This window comes from Balaenoptera musculus, chromosome 8 (genome assembly GCF_009873245.2).
Source record: "Balaenoptera musculus isolate JJ_BM4_2016_0621 chromosome 8, mBalMus1.pri.v3, whole genome shotgun sequence".
Classification (NCBI taxonomy): domain Eukaryota; kingdom Metazoa; phylum Chordata; class Mammalia; order Artiodactyla; family Balaenopteridae; genus Balaenoptera; species Balaenoptera musculus.
The window spans coordinates 100699269-100719892 of NC_045792.1; the positions used below are offsets into that span (position 1 = coordinate 100699269).

Consider the following 20624-nt stretch of genomic DNA (forward strand, 5'->3'; position numbering starts at 1 on the left):
TTACAACATACTTCCACATGAAAAAGGAAGACACGGAGTCATGTATGTGGTGTGATTTTTTTTTTTTTTTTTTTTTAATTAAAAAGCGACCCCCGAACCTTTTTCTTTTTTCCCGTGAAATGAGGGGAGATGGTCAGAGCCCCATGCTCCTCAGTGGCGGGAGGTGCCAGCCTGCAGGGCAGGCAGCTGAAGGCCTTGTTCATCTTTTCCAGTCCCCAGCTTGCACCTCGTATCAAATGACTCCACAAGGACACAGGGCGCCCCCCAAGATCAACCCGGATAACTACGGGATGGATCTGAACAGCGATGACTCCACCGACGACGAGGCGCATCCCCGGAAGCCCATCCCCCACTGGGCCAGAGGTGAGCAGGGCCCGGAGCTCCCCAGGAGAGCTGGGTCCCCACTTGTGACTTCGAGCCCTGGAGGGGGTGGCTCAGCGGCTGTGGGGGTCAGGAGCCCGTTGTACCCACGGGCTGGCAGCTTGAGTCGTTGGCCGACAGGTCTGCATCGGGCCTCGGGATGCGCCTGGGGAAGGGTGGGCGCCCTGTGGCCAGTGGGCTCATCTGAGGACCAGACCTACGACGTTGGGCGCTTCCATTCTCAACAGATGCATTAGATTTCAGCTGGCTGCTGGCAGACTCTTATCGGGCTGCCCCTTTGGAGTCCCGCCCAGCAGGCCACAGGGACCCAAATATGCTGCCTGGGGGTGGGACTAGAGCTAAGAGTAGCGGGGTTTCGGCAGCGCACCAAGAGCTGGAGCAAGGGGTTCCAGCCAACTCGGGGAGGAGTTGGAGATGGGGGTGGGAGTACTTGAGGCTCAGCAGGATTGGATGCTGAGTTTACAGGCCTCTAAACAGGAGTGTGGGTAAGTGTGAAGGTGCCACCTCAGGCCTGGGTGCAGGCCTGCGGGGAGTGAGCAGGGCCAGTGCATGCAGCGGCTGCCTTACAGAGTTGGCCGAGCTGGGGTCGGGGCAGGCTGCAGTCTGACTCCCCGGAGGAAGGGCCCAGAACCCTGGAGGGGATCAGCGCTGTACAGAAGAGAGCTTGCTTTGTGAGTTTCACCTCATCTGAGCCCCACAGTAACTGGAATCTGACTTCGTCTCCTTAACATCCAGTCATTCCGGAGGTGGCAGCGGGCAGGGGTCAGTGTGGCCGGAGAGCCCTTGACCTTTACCAGCCTACTTAAACTCTCACTCAGTTTTCCCATCTGTGGAATGGGGGTGCTAAGAGCACCCAGCTGAGAAGGGCTATCGAGGATGAAGCGAGTTAGCGTAGGAAGGCCTGGTGCGGGGCAAGTGCCGGGCACACACTCTGCTTCCCGACCCCCCCGGGGTCCTCCTCAGCCTCGCTGGCCGGGCTCTGAGCCGCCGGCAGCGTCAGCCTGCGCCAGGCGTCGTGGGGCTGTGGTGCTGATGAGATGAGTAGCCAACCAAGGCAGTCGAGGATGGCATCAGATGCTTTGGTTCTGGAGCCGGACTTGTCCTCAAATCCCGGCTCTGCGAGTCTCTAGCTGTGTGCCTTTGGGCGGATCTCACCCTTGTAAACCGGGGCGGGTAGAGGGCCTGCCTCCGAGGTGGCTGTGGGGATGAGGGGGTCATGCAGTGACCTCAGCCAAGCGCCTGGCTCACGTGACTCGCTAGAGAGCAGCTGTAGAAGCGCACAGTGAGAGGTTATCAGTGTTTGGTGGGTGGGGTGGGTGGAGGAGGGCCCTGAGAGGAGCTGATTTGACAGGAGGTGAAGGAATGCTGAGGTGGAGAGGGTGACGAGGGCTCTTTGTGGGGGGCAGGGGGATGGGGCGGTTCAGGGGGAACCCCAGGGCAGTGACCCAGCCCTTGGTGTCCTCCTGCAGGCACCCAGCTTAGCCAGGCCATCATCCACCAGTACTACCACCCCCCGAACCTTCTGGAGCTCTTCGGAACCATTCTCCCACTGGACTTGGAGGACATCTTCAAGAAGAGCAAGCCCCGCTACCATAAGCGCACCAGCTCTGCCGTGTGGAACTCGCCGCCCCTGCAGGGCACCAGGGTCCCTGGCAGCCTGGCCTACAGCCTGAAGAAGCACTGAGCCAGGCCCTCGGGCCTGCTCAGCCGTCTCAGCCTTCATCTGTGTCTGTATGTCTGTGTCTCTGTTGGTCTGGTGCCATCCTGCCTGGTATCCTGTCGCTGAGGGTTCAGTCAAGTGTATATAAACGTCCTCTGTGGGCTACAGGTGGAAAGCGGCTCGGGCCTGCTGGGAGGCTGAGCTTGATGGGTGTTCGGGGAAGACCCAGGCCCAGCCTTGCCTGGTCTGCTGACAGCACTCTGTAAATAGATTGTTAGAGTTCAGCTGAATTTTAGCCTCTAGTGTTTGAGAGCTAGGTTAATAAAGTCTGTTCCTTCATGCCTGCTGTGAGTGTCATGAAGACTGGGCTTCTCTGCAGAAAGCCCTGGACCCTGGCCCTGTCTCGGGCCGCTGGATGGGCTGGAGGAATAGGAACTGCTTATTCTCCTGGGGTGTGCGTCAAGGTCCCCTGGGTCCCACCCCCAGAGATGCCGACGGAGTGGGTGATTCTGATGCCAGCCCTGGACAACCCTGAGAAACACTTCAGTTCCTTTCATGTTGGGGCCGGTGACGATACTTCCTGTTTTTCTGGGGAGCGCCCTGCCTGTAAAGGGGGGCTCATTCAGTGGGTAAGACCTGGAGTTGAGGTCAGGGGAACTGGGCTCTTGACACAGCTCTGCCGCTTAAGAGAGGCCCTCAGCCCCTCCACGCCTCAGGCTCCACCGCACGGATGGTGAAAGGACTTAAGAACGTGGACGAGCTGCTGAAGCAGGAGATCTGGGTTAGGAAGGCGCCGCCTCCTGAAACTCCCTTGGGACCAGTGCGCGCAAGTAGTTGAGATGTTTCTCCAACAAATCCAGGCAGCTGCTAATTAAGTGCTTAGTGTCCATGGAAGCTGGCCCTGCGCCATCGCTGCCAACCGTGTTCTAAACGTGCCACAACTTCATCATCTCCTACTCCAGCCCCTGGAACGGGGGTTGGTGAATTGGGGCCTATGGGCCAAATCAAGTTGCAGTCCATTTTTGTAAAGTTTCGTTGGAAGCCGCCCAGTAGAAATGAACGCCTGTTGTCTCCGGCTACTCTGCTGAGGGCAGAGTTCAGTAGTTACAACAGAGGCCTTATGGTTCGCAAAGCTGAGAATATTTACTATGAACCTTTACAGAAAATGTTTGCTGACCCTGCTTTGGGACAAAATCAAGGCTGAATATAAGAGAGCTTTTTAAAATGAGTAAAGAGTGAATGCACACAACAGGCTGAAATCTAGAAGATTCCATCATGCAAAGAAAAACATTTTGCAGTTCATTCAAATACGGTGTGAATTTAAATTTGTTCCACATGTTCTCTGATGAGAAACTGTTGTGTTGAGTGAACTGGTGAGTGTGTCTTTGCCTGAAACCACAATGTCAAAATATTACCTCTTATAAAAGCATATTTATATAGTGTGTTTGAGAAAAAAATTGTCATTCAGCAAAAAGGTAGTGACAGGTTGCACTGCATCTTCACTAGTACTTGATATTGTCAGTGCTTCTTATTTTAGCCATTCTAATAGACGCGTAGTGAATTCTCATCGTGGTTTTAATTTGCATTTCCGTAACAGCTGGTGATGGTGAACATCTGCTCATGTGCTTACTGGCCATCTGTGTATCTTCTTTGGCAAAGTGTTTGTTCAACTCATTTGTTCTTTTTTTTTTTTGGTTCCTTTTTTACTGGGCCACGATTTCTTTCTTCATGTGCCTTGTGTTTGTTTTTGTTTTCTGCCATGCCACATGGCATGTGAGATTTTAGTTCCCCAACCAGGGGACCAGGTATCAAACCCGTGCCCCCTGCAGTGGAAGCACGGAGTCTTAACCACTGGGCCACCAGGGAAGTCCCTCATTTGTTCATTTTTAAATTGAGTTGTTAGTTTTCTTACTGTTGTATTTAGAATCTCTACGTATTATGGATACAAATCTGATGTCAGATATGTGCTTTGCAGTATTTTCTCCTAGTCTGCAACTTGTCTCTTCATTCACTTAACAGTATTTTTCATAGAGCGAAAATTTTAATTTTGTTGAAATCCAACTTATCAACTTTTTTCCTTTTATGGACTGTGCTTTTTTGGCTTCATGTCTAGGAAATCTTTGTCTAGCCCCAGTTCTCAAAGATTTTCTCCTATATTTTCTTCTAAATAGTTTATAGATTTATATATTACATTTAGGCTTATGATCTGTTTTGAGTTAATTTTTTTTTAATGTGAGGTTTATGTTTTTTGTTTTGGGGAGCATATAGATGGATGTCCAGTTGTTCTAGAACCATTTGTTTAAAAGACTATTCTTTTTCACTGAATTTCTTTTGTATCTTTGTGAAGAGTCAATCAGCCATGTTTGTATGGGTCTATTTCCAGACTTTGTATTCTCTTTCGTTGATCTATGGGTCTGTCCTTTTACCAATACCACATGGTCAGGATTACCGTAGCTTGTATAAGTCTTAAAAATCTGGTAGTGTGATTTCTCCGTCTTTATTCTCTTCAAAATTATTTTGGCTTTTCTATCAATTTTGCCTTTCTGTATAAATTTTAGAATCAGCTTATCTATGCAAAAACACTGTGGGATTTTGATTGAAATTATATTAAATCTATATATTATAAGTTTGGAGAGAATTCACATGTTTATGATAGTGAGTCTACTAATCCATGAACATGATATATCTCTTCATTTATTTACATCTTTGGTTTCTTTTATCAGCATTTTGTAGTTTCAGCATGCAGATCCTGTATAAGTTTTGTTAGATTTATAGCTAAGTATTTATTTTCTTGGAGCTGTTATAAATGGTATTGTCTTTCTAATTTTGGTTTCTACTTGTTCATTGCTGGCATATAGAAATGCAGTTTCTATACTTTGACGTATTGACCTTGTATCTTGTGATGCAACTAAAGCAGTACTTAGAGGGAAATTTATAACACTAAATGCCTATGTTAGAAAAAGTGTCAAATCAATGACCCGAGCTTCCACTTTAAGAAACTAGAAAAAGAAGAGCAAACAAAAATATAAGCAGAAGAAGGGAAATAACAAAGGTAGAGCAGAAGTCAATGACATTGGAAAGAGAAAAATGATAGAGAAAATTTTATTAAACCAAAAGCTGGTTCTTTAAGAAGCTCAAAAAAAAAAAGTAAACCTCTGTTGAGACTGATAAGGAGAAAAAGAATAAACAAATGACCTATGTCAGGCATGAGAGGAAACACCACTACAGATTCCACAGATACTAGAACTAAAAGAGAATATTGTGAACAACTTATGGTAATTTGACAATTTAGATGACATGGACACAAATTCCTTGGAAGGTAAAAATTATCTCAGTTCACTCAAGAAAAAATATAAAATCTAAACAGCCCTATCTATGACAGAAGTTTAATTTGTAGTTTAAAATCTCACAAAAAGGGTCTTCCTTGGTGGTACAGTGGTTAAGAATTCATCTGCCAACACAGGGGACATGGGTTTGATCCCTGGTCTGGGAAGATCCCACATGCCACGGAGCAACTAAGCCCATGCGCCACAACTACTGAGCCCATGCTCCACAACTACTGAGCCCGTGTGCCACAACTACTGAAGCCCACGTGCCACAACTACTGAAGCCTGTGCACCTAGAGCCCGTGCTCTGCAACAAGAGACGCCACCGCAATGAGGAGCCCTCGCACCTCAACGAAGAGTAGACCCTGCTTGCTGCAACCAGAGAAAGCCCGCACACAGCAATGAAGACCCAACGCAGACAAAAATAAATAAATAAATTTTTTAAAAAATAAATAAAATCTCACAAAAAACCCTCTAGGCTTAGATCACTTTAGCGGTAAATGTTCAAGGAAGAAATAACACCAATTCTACACAACCTCTCCCAAGAAATCAAAGAGGAAAAAATATTTTCCTGCTCCATCTCTGTCGCCAACATTGCTCTGATCCCCAAACCAGACAAAAGACATTGTAAGAAAGGAAAGCTAGAAGATTACCTGCCACGAACATCAAGGTTCTTTGAGTTTTAGCAAATGAAATCCAACAAATGACTCATATAAAGAGCATAATATATCTTAACCAAATAGGGTTTATCCCAGCATTGCAAAGTAGGTTTAACATTTGAAAGTCAATTAATGTAATTCAACATATTAATACAGGGGGAAAATCATGTGAGTAAATTGATAGATACAGAAAGTGAGTTGGACAGTTTAACACTGATTCATGATAAAAGCTTTAAGCAAATAAGAATTTAAAGGGAATTTCCCCAGCTTGAAAAAGCCCTTCTACCAAAAAATCTTCAGCAAACATGGTGAATGTCTGGATGCATTCCTCCTACTAACAGGTCCAATGCAAGGATGTCCACTGTCGTTACTTCTGAACATTTTACTGGAGGTTCTAGCCAGTGCAAGAGGGCAGTAAAGAAAAAAGGTACAAGAAAGAAAGAATTAAAATTATATTCAGAGATGACTTGTAGAAAACCTGACAGTGTCTACAAAAGGATTAATAAATGAGTTTAGCATGGATGCAGATACAAGATTAGTATATGAAAACCAGTTGTATTTCTATACACCTACCTTACACAATCAGAAGTTGAAATTAAAAAACAATGCAATTGATAATGTCCAAAATTATCAAAATCTTAGGAGTAAATTTGACAAAAGATGTGAAAGACCTGTATAGTAAAAAAAAAAAAATTTGCTGAGAGAAACTAATGAAGACCTAAAAGGGATATGTATAATACAATGTTCATGAATTGGAAACTCAATGTTCTTAAGATGTCAATAAGAACAAATTAGAGGGGGCTACACTGCATAACTTTGAGACTATTACAAAGCTGCAGTAATCAGGATAGTATTGTATTAGTGTAAAGATAGACAAATAGATCTATGGAATAGATCCATGGAACCGTATAGAGTCCAGAAATAGAACTACATATGTTTAGTCACTTGGTTCTTGACAAAGGTGGAAAGGCAGTTCTGTGTGGGAAGGATAATTTTTTTCAAAAAATTGTCTTGGAACAATTGGATATATTTAAAAATTTCCCACCCTTCTCATACCATCTATCAGGTTAATTCACGATGGATCATAGGCCTAAATGTAAAAACTAAAAATATAAAACTAGGGGGAAAATGGGACAAAATCTTACTATCTTTGTATTTGGCACAGATTTCTTACACATGACACAAAAAGTATGAACTGTAAAAAAAGTCAAAATTTCAAACTTTTTGCCCTTTGAAAGTCACTGCTGCTAACCGTTCCCCTGCCCCCACGAGTGAGGTGGCGCAAATAGCCTATCCTACCATATTCCCAGGAACAGAGCTGGGAGAGGTCTTCAACACCTAGTCAGAGTAAAGATGAACAGAACAGGTTTATCTAGGCTCTCTCTTGCTTCCGTAGGACCCATCCATGCGTGCCAATCCCACCCCTCATTGTAGCCCTCCATCTTACCTCCCTGACACTCTTCCTCTGGTCAGGCCCCATGTGGTTCCCTGCCCTGTGAGACTTTCCCCATCTCCCTCAGGTAGACTAAGGCACAGCTGCTTTCTGGCTCCATCCACGATGGCGATGCCACGGGTACCCCTGCAGCTCGGTCTGCCAAGCACCAGTGAACGCCGGGTAAGCTCTGCGTGGGAAAGAGCCACAGCAGCCTCTGCTCCCTCTGGGCTTCCCTGATGCAAACACTCCTCCAGAAGCTTCAGGAGAGAAGGAAGAGCAGGCATCAGAAGGGAAACTGGCCATAGCCTGTGTTCCAAAGGTTTGCAAACTTGATCTCAGGTTACTGTCCTCTGTGTCCATTTGGAGCTCAATTCTGAGGTTCTCGTGGATATGTGTAGAGCAGGCAGCAGCAGCCAGAACTAGAGAAGCTGAGTTACTCGAGGCCTGAGGCACCTGCTTTGTATCCTTACTGAGGAATGCAACCTTGGTTGTCCCCAACCAGCAAAGCAGAAAATAAGTTCCATGGCCCAACCCAACCAAAGCTCCACTCCTGCCAATAACTTTGAACTTTCTCGACCAAAGCGATCTGTCCTGCATGCTGCGAAGAGGAAGTGAACTCATTTTCTTATAATGGGGAGCTTTGAAAACAGTCATGCCTTCGTTTGGTACTTGCCTTGATTGCAATTTATTAAGCCTAGAAAAGGGGACATGAAGGCCCAACGCTTTCATTCAGATTTAGTTGCCTAAATCCACAAGTCTTTAATCTTATTTGCCCACAGATACACACACACACACACACAACTGCCTATGTTACTTTCCTCTTTAAACATTCCCCATTCCTCTGCTATTAAGATATAGGAAAGCTGATCATATCAGATTAATTTCAAGATAACCAGTCTAGGGTTACATGTCAAGGGAGAGGAGATAATAACCCATGAGAGCTGTTAACAGTTCTTTGGGTCTCTGTTGTCCCTGCCAGCCCTGCCTCTGGCCTGGAGGGATTGGTGGGGATGGGGATCCATCCCACAGAATCAGAGCAGGAGAATTTGAGGGGTGTATTTGTGTCTTTGAATTGTGATTTGAGAATAACAGAGGTAGGGGCCCCTGGGGTTCTGTAACAAAACAAGTACAGGATCACCTCCTGTAAGGGCTCCTATAAGTGACTGCTTGTACTCGGAAACCTCATGGGGGTGCTGGGAGCAGCAGGAAGGGCTTGGGAGGGTGCAGTCAGCCACTGCAGGAATGGCAGGGAAACACGCCAGCCTAGAAGATTCCTGCCCCAGGTGTCTTGGTCATGATGTTATTAGAATATTTGTGATCCCACTGGACTAAATTGATTGAGAGCAGGCACAATGGCAGAGAGACAGAGAGACAGAGAGAGAGAGAGAGGGAGAGATTTGAGACAATGCAGGGAAAATATAAGATCAGGGCAGAGACGGTAGTTCTGTGTGGCCAGCGTTTCATCAGAGATCCCTTCAGGGCTGAAAAGGACCTGACAGTAGTCACTTGAGAAGCCCTGGTTTGATCTAGGTGACCATCACGCTTCCTGGATGGACACATTTTGTGGCCCCCAAACCTGTCCCTCTTACCCCGGTGCCCCTTATCCCTGGCTGCCATGCCACCCTCTTCCACCCCTGGCACCCAGCCCTTGCTGGGTCTGCCTCTGCAGCATCCACCTCTGCAGGAGACCCCAGCAGGGAGGACCCTCACCATGAAGGCAGTTGCAGTGATTTTATTGAGAGGAGCCAAGAAGAGGTGGCAGCACGAGGAGGGGGGAGGGTCCAGACGCAGATGGTTAGGGTCCTGGAAGCAGGAACGTGTCCCCTCTCTGGCCCAGCCCGAGGGGCTGCAATGGGAAGAGCATTGTCTCTTGTGCTGCCGTCCTCAGGACCAGGTGCCGCTGGCCCTTTGGCAGTTGTGTCTTGTGTTTTGCTGGAACAGATCAAGAAGACTGACTCAGGCAGATAACACAACATGGCAGTAAACTCTTACTGTGTCAGGGTCAAGGATGTGGGGTTTGTATCCAGCCCCAGATAACTGCTCCCCGGGGAACTAGTTGGAACTAAGGATAATAACTGTCAATTACAAATCACCTACTGTGTGCGAGGCACCGTGCAAGGTCTCTGTCTTTGCTGTGCTTCTCAATCACACCGGCTCTCTGTGCCGGGGAAGGGGGTGGTGATGGTGTTATTTTCATCTTCGTTTTTTTTTTTTTTTTTTTTTTTAAATATTTATTTATTTATTTATTTGGCTGCACCAGGTCTTAGTTGTGGCATGTGGGATCCAGTTCCCCGACCAGGGATCGAACCCAGGCCCCCTGCATTGGGAGCGTGGAGTCCCAACCACTGGACCACCAGGGAAGTCCCCATCTTCGTTTTAAGCTTATGGAAAGTGAGACTCAAAGTCATTACCCAAGGTCACGTAGGGAGTGCGGTTAGGTCGGAATCTGACTCAGAAGGTGTTGCTCTAGGTCAGCTCTGCTGCACCGCTGTCCAGACATGAGGAAGGAAGGTAAGAGGAGGCCCCCCCCATTGCCTCTAATTGGCACCCAGACTTTTCTGATGCCACTGCCGACCGCCCAGTCCTCGCCCAGCAGTGTTGGGCCCTGGCCCCAGGCTGCTGTGGCTCACCCAGACTTCCTGACGCCCGCTGGCAGCAGGGCATGGTATCTGGTATCACCTACAGGGCTGGCAGATGACATAGCCTGGAAGTGCGGGGAATTGAAGACTTCCTGGGGTGGATTTTTTTTTTACCTTTTATTTTACATTGGAGTATAGCTGATTAACAATGTTGTGGTAGTTTCAGGTGCACAGCAAAGGGTCTCAGCCACACATATGCATGTATCCATTCTCCCCCCAAACTCCCCTCCCATCCAGGCTGCCGCATAACATTGAGTAGAGTTCCCTGTGCTATACCGTAAGTCCTTGTTGGTTATTCATTTTAAATATAGCAGTGTGTACATGTCCACCCCCTGGAGTATAGTTGTTTTACAATATTGTGTTAGTTTATACTGTACAGCAAAGTGAATCAGCTATATGTATACATATATCCCCTCTTTTTTGGATTTCCTTCTCATTTAGGTCACCACAGAACACTGAGTAGAGTTCCCTGTGCTATACAGTAGGTTCTTATTAGTTATCTATTTTATACATAGTATCAATAGTGTATATATGTCAATCCCAATCTCCCAGTTCATCCCACCCACCTCCCTTTCCCCCTTGGTATCTATACATTTGTTCTCTGTGTCTCTATTTCTGCTTTGTAAATAAGATCGTCTATACCAATTTTTTCAGATTCCACATATATGCGTTTATATATGATACTTGTTTTTCTCTTTCTGACTTACTTCACTCTGTATGACAGTCTTTAGGTCCATCCATGTCTCTACAAATGACCCAATTTCGTTCCTTTTTATGGCTGAGTGATATTCTATTGTATATAAGTACCACATCTTCTTTATCCATTCCTCTGTTGATGGACATTTAGGTTGCTTCCATGTCCTGGCTATTGTAAATAGTGCTGCGGGGCTTCCCTGGTGGCGCAGTGGTTAAGAATCCGCCTGCCAGTGCAGGGGACATGGGTTCGAGCCCTGGTCCAGGAAGATCCCATGTGCCTCGTGGGGTTGAGCCCACATGCGACAATTACTGAAGCCCGCATGCCTAGAGCCCAGGCTCCGCAACAAGAGAAGCCACGGCAATGAGAAGTCTGCACGCTGCAAGGAAGAGTAGCCCCCGCTCGCCGCAACTAGAGAAAGCCCGCGCTCAGCAACGAAGACCCAACACAGCCAAAAATAAACAAATTAATTTATTAAAAAAATAGTTTTTCAAAAAGTGGCAATGTAGCAAAAAGCCATTATAGCAAAAAACCTTTATAGTAAAAAATCATTCACGAGACAGTGCTTTGCGAGGCACGTCTATTTCCCTAGGACCATATCCCTGTACTGAGGCAGCTGAGGATTTTGTGTGGTTTCCAAGCCTTCTAGATGGAAGTCACAGATATTTTCCCAATGGCCATTGGCCCCTGGGCCTGTGACATCCGGAAGCTGGTGGTCACTCCTCCCTCCTGTGTGGGAGTCTGGCGGGGAGGGAAGGGGCTGTGCTGGGGGAGCGTGGTCGGCTGGGGAAGCCTGATGCATATCTGAGGTTCAGAGCAGAGCTCATCCACGCAGACATGTGTCCACTGCGTGTGGAGATTCCTGTGGTCAGAGGGCCCGTCCTGCCTCAGCCTGGCCGTCAACCTGCAAGATGACATCTCCCTCTTTGACCCCAGATTCTTCATCTGCTATGTTGCTGTGAACACACTGTCCTGCCAACCTTATGGGAGCACCGTGCCAGATGCTGTGTGCTAGAGGTTCCCAAACTCTGCTGCCCAGTGGCACCCCGGGCATTCTGATGTCTTCAGTATGGGGTACCGCTGGACCCTAGGAGCTTTAAAAGTTCCCGAGGGGATTCTAGTTAGGGAACCACCGACGTACATAGAGGCAAACACATTTTAATTATAAAGCATGACAAAAATCATCAAGAACGATGTCCTTAGGAACTCCATGTACTAAAAGCTTAGTATGTGCCTGGAATTACGATGAGCACTTCACTTGCATTCTCCACACTCACTCTCTCAAAGCCCTGCAGGGCAGTCATGCCCATTTTACAGAGCAGCAAACAGAGCAGGCTTAGGGACAAAAGTCACACAGGGAGTAGATGGTGTAGTCACATCCGAGTTCGTGTCTCTGTCCCCAAAGCCCAGGCACACGGTTACCATTTTGTCTCCCATCTCCTTCCAAATCCATATGGGGATTTCTTTTGTGTCATAAAGGAAGGTCCCTTGGTGATGCGCCCAGAATTTGTTCAAGAGGTCAAAGGGAGCCAAGAAGGTCAACGTGACCCATGTTCTGGTGGCAGGAGACATCTGGCCTGGAGGACACTCAGCAGGGTGAAGAGTCCCGGTGTGAGGATCAGAAAAGCCAAGGTCACGTCCATGGCTGGGCCCACAATGGACAGTGTTTAAAGGCCAGAACGGAGAGTCTGTGGTGTCCGCTGCTTATATCCCGGCACCTGCGCCCACCTGCCACACCAATCCCTGGGCTCCTGCTGGTGGCCTGGGCACGCGTCGGGGATAGGCAGGGCATGGAGGCCAGTCCAGGGTGCCAGGGGAAGGGGAGTTTGGAGGGCGCTCCCTCCTGCACAGGCTTCAGTGGGGTACAAAGGTGGGGCTGGACAGCCCTACCCTCTGGGTCCTACCTCCACCTCAACCTGCCTAAGTAGGTCAAAGCAGGCTTTGGGAGGCTACTCGAGTGCAGCTTGAAGGACACATAGGAGTTCGTCAGGGAGGTGAGGGTGGGGAGCTGCACGTGTATACACAGGGGCTCCAACCCCTGCAGTGAGTCGGAGGGACAACTGCTAAACTTCTTCAGGTGAAGGCTAAGGAATAATTCTTTGCCCCCCAAGCAACCTCTGCGGGATTTATCTGTAGAATGGGGATAAGAATAGAGCCCCCACCAGCAGAATTAATAGAAATCCCAAGTCACCCGCTTTGTACAGAGCTCAGCATGGAGTCTTTTGCTGGTTAAATGCTCATGGATCTGTAACTGTGATGACCTTGTTACCGACCGGTGTTCTTGGCCTCTTTAATCAATAGAAATTGATAAGAGGCCAGACAAGAAATTCAGGCAAGGCTTTACTGGGGCTCTTGCTGCAGCAGGAGGGAGCGGGAACAAGTAACAGGTTCTCTTGCTTGCCCACTTGCTTCCCAAGGGGGGCGAGCTGGTTCCTTATATGGGGTGAGGATAGGGGTGTGTCCAGGGGTCGGGCCGGAGGGGTGACTTAGGTGGCCTGCCAACCCCTTTGGTGGTGTTGTGTGCAGGGGGCATGAGCATTACCCTGCTTTTCTCCTGACCCCCTGCTTTTGCACCCGGTTCTTCAGAAGTGGCAGTTGGGTTCTTTGTCTTTTTGTATCTTGTTGTCCATAATTTGCCCCAACTGCATGCAGTTATTTTTAGTCCCTTATAGTTTCTTTGTATTTTGTTGCTTGAGGAGACGTTTATCCAGGTGCAAGCGCTGCAGCAAAGTGTCCCAGGTCCCAGGTCCCAGCCTGTCTCAATCTGAGGAGCCAGGGCTTGGGCTTGCTGGGACTGGAGCATCTCCAGGTTCTCAGAAAAGTTGTCCGTGTGTCATGGACCATTGTCCCTTTTTGGCTGCTCAGCATCTGGACCCTTCCTATTTGATGGGAATCTGAAGGCAGGTGAGAGACAGGACCCCACCTCACACTGTAGAGGCTGAGAGGGGACAGAGTCACATTTCCAGCTCTCCCGCACAGAGAGCTTGGACGTGCAGCAGGTGGCCCAGGTTGACCAAAGGCGTGTTCTTATCCAAGACTTTCAATTTTGAGGGAATGACAAGAATGTTCCAGAGCAATCATGATTAATCATGGCAGCCGGAGTGAACATGGGAATCCAGTGCCCACAGACTCCACTGGTGTGGCCACCAGCATCTGATGGTGCCAGCCCCAGGGGCACACCTTAAGGAGATGGTTCCTGTGGCTGGATCCCAGCTCTGCCCAGCCTCGCTTGTTCCGGCACGTTAAACTAGTCCTCCCTCCTCTTCATGAGTTCCCTTTTGCTTTCTTTTTAAACAGCTTATGTGGGGGAAGATACAAATCACACACTCCACAATTAACCCATTAAAATTGTGCAATTCAGCGGCTTTTAGTACATTTATTACAATGTTGTGCAACCATCGCCACTCTCTAGTTTAAAAACATTTTCATCACCCCCAAAAGAAACCTCATACCCATTAAGCAGTCACTCTCCATTTCCCTCTCCCCTCAAGCTCTGGCAACCACTAATTTGCTTTCTGTCTCTATGAATTTGCCTGTTCTGGACATCAGTGGAACCACACAATATGTGGCCTCTTGTGTCCAACCTCTTTCACCTATGTAATGTTTTCAAGATTCATCCATGTGATAGCCTGTATCAATATTCCATTGTATGGACATACCATATTTTTAATCTATTCATCAGTTGGTGGACAATTGGGTTGTTTCCACTTTGGGGCTCTTATGAGTAACGCCACTATGGACATTCCTGTACAGGTTTTAGTGTGGACATACATTTTTTAATTCTCTTGGATAAACACCTAGAAGTGGAATTGCTGAGTCATATGGTAACTCTATGTTTAACCTTTTGAAGAATTGACAGCATCATTTTACATTCCCACCAGCAATGTATGAAGGTTCCCATTTCTCCATATCCTCACAAACACCTGATATTTTCCATCTTTTTGATTATTCTTATCCTGGTGTTTGTGAAGTTGTATCTCGTTGTGGTTTTGATTTGCATTTCCCTGATGACTAATGATGCTGAGAATATTTTCACGTGCTTTTCGTTTGTTTGTTTGTTTGTCTTTTGCCATTTGTAGATCATCTTTGTTGACCTGTCTATTCAGATCCTTTGATCATTTTCTGGTTGGGTTATTTGTCTTTTTATTATTGAGTTGTAGCAATTATTTGTATCATCATAATGTCTTAAACACTTGTCTATCCTTCCAATTCATCTCTCTTTTTTTAAAATTAATTAATTAATTTTTTGGCCATGCCATACGGCTTGTGGGACCTTAGTTCCCCAACCAGGGACTGAACCCACGCCCTCGGCAGTGAAAGCACGGAGTCCTAACCGCTGGACCGCCAGGGAATTCCCCAGTTCATCTTTTTTGTCTACATTAGCTAGAGGTGATTTCTCTTGTGTATAATCAAGTATCCTGACTGGTAGATCAGGTATGAAGAAAGGCCCTTAAATATCACACAGTCCCCTTGAGGGATATTAAGGTTATTTCAGAGAGTAAACAAACACCAAGCTCTTGTACACCGAGCAGTAGGAAACCTTTCAGAATGGAGGCCTTATTTTCTGTTAAAGTCTGAAGCTGACGGTGGTGCAATCTCCTGCACTGTTGAGGATACTGGCTGTGCCAGCATCTCAGGCCCGTCGACCTGCTGAAGGTAACAACCCCCATCCACTTTCCAGAAAGTCTCATTCTTCTTCCTTCAACCTGGCGGAAACTGAATCCAAACAGTCCCTCACGTCACTCTCAACAGAGAGACAACTTGGAAGCCTGATGTAGGTGGGGGATGCCTCAGCCTGCCCACAGTGGGAGCACAGACTTGGGGACAGATGAGGCTTGGGGACAGATGAGGCTTGGGAAGGGAGAGATGACATCAGGCTGCAGCCCCTTCTTTGAAATGCTGCCAACCTGTGGAGGGCACAGAATTCGAGGAACACAGGTGAGCCCCTGACATGGGGCTGTGTGTTGTGAATCAACCAGGGGTCCTTAAGGCAAAAAGACCTCCTGAGGATGCTGGGAACACTGACCAACCTGTGCCCAACATGCACAGAGCTCTAGTCTTTGAGGGATGGGGACCAGGAGGCACCAGGTGATCAACATCCACGACAGCACCAGGTAAGTCTGAACTGATGATGAGGATGGGAGCTTCAGGTCAAATTCCTGCCTTGGGGGAGCTGAGCCCAGGATATGAGATGGATTGAGCTTGCAGTTGGGAAGGGGTTGCTCTCAGCTCTTTTGGATGTGGGGAACTGGGGTGGCAGAGGCAGGGAAAATGAAGATGGATGGGCAGGAGCCAATGTATCAGGAAGTGGATCTTTCCGGAGAGGGCCTTGGGTCTGGGCAAACAGCCCTGGTGAGTCACATGGCTCTGAAACATCTTGTGCAACCCTGATGTGAAGATCCCAGGACTGGTGTCAGGATTCTCAAGATTATGGGCAGCACGTGTGGCCTCATGTCACTCTGGGCTTCCCTTTGTCCATTGGCAAATCGAGGACCTTAGGGTGAGGTGTCAGATTCTAACTCAGTAGTTTTCACACTTTAGGTCTCAGGACACTCTTTACATTCTTAAGAATTATTGCGAGCCCCAAAGAGCTTTGTGTGGGTTATAGTTATCAATCTTGACATTAGAAATTAAAATATTTACTTATTAATTCATTAAAAAAGCAAAAGTCAACCCATTACATGTTAACATAAAAACATTTTCTGAAAAATAATATATCTTCCCAAACAACAAATAGTAAGAAGGGTGGCGCGGCTTTATATTTTTGCAAATATTTTAAATTTCTGACTTGGTTACAGACAGCTGGAGGCTGATCTCTGCTTCTACAGTCAATCTGTTACAGTGTGTTGTTTTGATCGCAGTATATGGAGAACATCTGTACTCACACAGATATTTAGCTAGAACAGGGAGGAGTATTAAAATAGTATTGCCAGGTAATTGTAGATATTCTTCTTTGATACTTCACCCATATGTGACAAGTAGTAGTTATTTTTTTTATTGAAGTATAGTTGATGTACAAGGTTATATAAGTTACAGGTGTACAATACAATGATTCACAATTTTTAAAGGCTATACTCCACTTATAGTTATTAGAAAATATTGTCTATATCCCCCGTGTTGTACAATATATTCTTGTAGCTCATTTTATACATAATAGCTTGTATGTCTTCATCCCCTAGTCCTATATTGCCCCCCCTCCCTTTCCTCTCCCCACTAGTAACCACTAGTTTGTTCTCTATATCTGTGAGCATCTTTTCATGTGCCTGTTGGCCATCTGCATTTCCTCTTTGGAAAAATGTCTATTCAGTTCTTCTGCACATCTTGAGAACAGCAAGCTTGATATTTTTCTCCCTTTCTTTGTTGCCTTGTGCAAACATAGTTTATGTGCTCAATCAATGGTAAATTAATAGAATCAAATCAGACTCATTAGTTCTGCAACTGCAAGGTTCCAACCTCCAGGTGGCACTATTTCACGTAGAATCTGGGATCTCCCTGAACGCTTGCAGTTATACCACGATCACTAGGAGGAGCCTTTAAGTTCCACTCCTGGATGCAATGGTCGAAGTGACTAAAAGGAAATGAAAGTTTCACTGGGATTTGTACTTGTTCAAAATAACTGACCAGCTCTTCTCTTCTTGAAGAAAGAGGGTGCTGCATGACCGTGCCAGGTGTATTTAATGACTATCTTTTCAGATTTCACACCCACGGAGCAGAAGATGAGAAACTGAGGGCTACATAGGCTCACAAAATTATGAGACACAATGGAGTAGAGTCTAAAAGTTGACCATTGAGGGTGGAGATAATAGAGGGGCAGATAAATGATCATGCTGGTGGTGAAGCTAGGAAGTGAAGATGAGTCAAAAGTGCCTCGTTTGGAGAGGAATGACACCGTCTGGATTTATGGCTCTTGTTAAAGACATATTCTGAATAAGACACAATGCTGAGTGATACATACTACTATTTAATTCCTAGGATTTCCTTGTAAATAAAGTGTATCTCCATTTATTAAATAAATAAAAGATTAAATGACTCTCGCAAGCTGACATAGTCCATATACCCCTGGGTTGGAAAGTTAGATTCCCCGCCTCAAATCCTTGATGTTACCGATCAGTTTCCCTGTCTCTTCCCTGTTGATCTTGGGAAGGCATCAGGACATGGAATCAGTGTTGTCCTACAGATAGGCGAATTCAGAACTGGAATATGAAAAGCTGGACTAGTTTTCTCCCTTTAACAATACTAGAATTCTTTCCCTGCTATTACTACAATTCCCTTCTCTGGAATTATCTTTACCTTTGTCACTGCCATCAGTTACAGGAAATTAGGGTGTCTCCATACAGAAACAAATGTCAAAAGGAGATTTAGAGGGAGTTATATTTGCTTTAGGGGAAAAAAAACTCTTCATTTGCTACCACAAGCCCATGAACATCTGTCAACATCGATCAAAGCACCTGAACACAATGGAAATCAAACACAACATCTGAGATTGGATCAAGAACACAGATTGAGAGTGAGTTTAATCTCTACTCAACCTCCTTGGAAATCCCCCAAAATAACGAAAATGATATTAAAACAATAACAAAAGAACAAAGCAGTAAACTCACCAGTGTGGTAGAAAAAAGAAAGTGACAACATATGATTAGAAGTGTTTAAAATTTCCTGGTAGATAGAGAGCAGATTGGATGAAATCTACTGAGAAGTAAATCTAGAGGAAACTGAAGCCCAATCACGTGCCAGAGACGATCCTTTAGAGGGAGGAGTTTTGGGTACAAAAGAGGAATCGAGGTTTAGTGTAGGACTTGAATGATAAAAGTTAAAGCTGAAAATAGGAAAGGATGAAAGTAGAAACACATAACCAGAACTGGACAGCTACCCCACCCCAGTTCTGTCTTTGCTCATCATGTGATGCTTCATAACTGAAAGTTTATACCTCTTAACCCCCCTCACCTATTTCTGTCCTCCCCCCTATCCTCCTCCCCTCTGACAACCACCTGTTTGTCCTCTAAGAGGTACAAACTTTCAGTTACAACATAAGCAAGTCACAGGTATGAAATGTACAGTGTGGGGAACAGAGTCAATAATTATGTAGTATCTTTGGATGGTGACAATTGACAACCAGACTTATCATGGTGATCATTTTGAAATGTATGGAAATATTGACTCACTCTGTGTGTACCAGGAACTAACAGAGTGTCGTAGGTCAATTATACTTCAAAAACAAACAGACAAACTCATAGAAAAGAGATCTGATTTGTGGTTACCAGAGGCAGGGGTTGGAGGGAGGAGGAATTAAAGGAAAGTAATCAAAAGGTACAAACTTCTAGTTATGAGACAAATAAGTACAAGGGATGTAATGTACAACATGATAAATATAATTAGCATTGCTGTACATTATATATGAAAGTTGTTAAAAGTGGAATCCTAAGAGTTCTTATCACAAGGAAAAAGTTTGTTCTATTTCTTTAATGTTGTGTCTGTATGAGATGAAGGATGCTCACTAAACTTATTATGGTCATCATTTCATGATGGATGTAAGTCAAATGATACACCTTAAACTTACGCAGCGCTGTATGTCAATTATATCTCAACAAAACTAGAAGAAAACAATTAAAATAAGTTAAAATAAAATAGCAACACTAAAACAAAGGTGTTTCACCATAGAAGACAGAAGTAAAAAGTTATACAACTTTCCTTTAGGTACGTTAAGTTACAAGGTTACCAGATGAGACTGAAATGATACAATATCACAAAATTAACAAATGAGCCGTAGATGAGCAAATTTTTAAAGCAAATGGTAGTGATCACATGATTTGGAGGTGCCAGAGTATTTGTTCAGAAAATGTAAAATATTGGGGCCTACGGTTTGTTGACACTTTAATTTTTTTCTCTGACAGTCAATGTGACCCATAGTCCTATCCATGATGGGGCTTCTCTCTTTCCTTTGTAATTCTGCAAGCTATGATTTTCAAGCATATAATCATCTGAGCTATAAATATCCTTTTCCAGTGTTATCAGTAACTGTCCAATAAAAGAAATAGAAAACATTCTATGTATATTGAACAGGGAGAATTTCATCCAGGAATTGATAATAAAGGTGTTTGAAGAGCTGGAGAAACAAAAAAGGGGGGAGGAAGAATACAAAGGATACCCAACAATGGATGATTGCTTAGAAGACACTACCAGCCCTAGAACTGGAAGAGAAAAAGAAAAATGGTGCTGCCCAGATCTCATGACGGTAGGTAAAGCTGAGGCTGCTGTTGTTGGAACCAAGATGTCTGAGCAAGAAACCAGGAGCCTGTACGTGACAGCCACAGCTGTGGACGATGCCATGGCTGGGCTGCTGAGCGTATCACACACACTGCTTCTACGACCACTGCAAGACTTCATGCCAAAGCTGAAAAAACATGACATCTTTCCTCTTCCCACCTTCAAACTCCCATCAGTTTTCCAGTTTCCCCTGGAAAAGCTTTCAGGAAGGCAGTTGGCAAGAGAGTCTGTATGTATAACTCGTCAGCCTTCAGTAGTAGCAATACAGAGATGAATAGGACAAACAACTCTGGAACTAAGAAAACAGAGTCACACCGTGACTGTAATCTACAGAGTCTTCATCCGGTTTTCAGCCAGCTGGAGGCCATTTGTCTCTCCTCAGAAGAGTTTGTAGCTGATGGTTTGTTGCCCACAGTGTGATAAATAAATTTAATAAACAGTCTAGAGGATCCTACAGTGAGTATTAGCTCAGCAGCTTCTTGTTCCTTCACAAGTCCTGAGGTTATTTGCCTTGCTTCTCCATGCATTTCTTCCGATTCATAAACAACTTTATTCAACCTGTTGTT

At 45.6% G+C, this 20624-nt stretch overlaps 1 protein-coding gene across 7 annotated transcripts in view; it reads left to right on the forward strand.

Moving 5' to 3' along the window:
* Positions 1 to 4862, forward strand: part of LOC118900018 (inner centromere protein) — a 29338-nt gene extending 24476 nt beyond the window's left edge. For 4 of the 7 annotated variants that reach the window (XM_036862150.1, XM_036862152.1, XM_036862151.1 and 1 more), the window contains 2 exons: positions 213 to 363; positions 1851 to 4861. In XM_036862150.1, the coding sequence (XP_036718045.1) occupies positions 213 to 363; positions 1851 to 2065 (366 nt within the window). In that variant the 3' untranslated portion in view covers positions 2066 to 4861. Of the gene's footprint in view, positions 1 to 212; positions 364 to 1850 lie in introns of all 7 variants that reach the window. The other 3 variants (XM_036862149.1, XM_036862147.1, XM_036862148.1) reach the window with 1 other exon arrangement.
* Positions 4863 to 20624: the final 15762 nt, after the last annotated feature.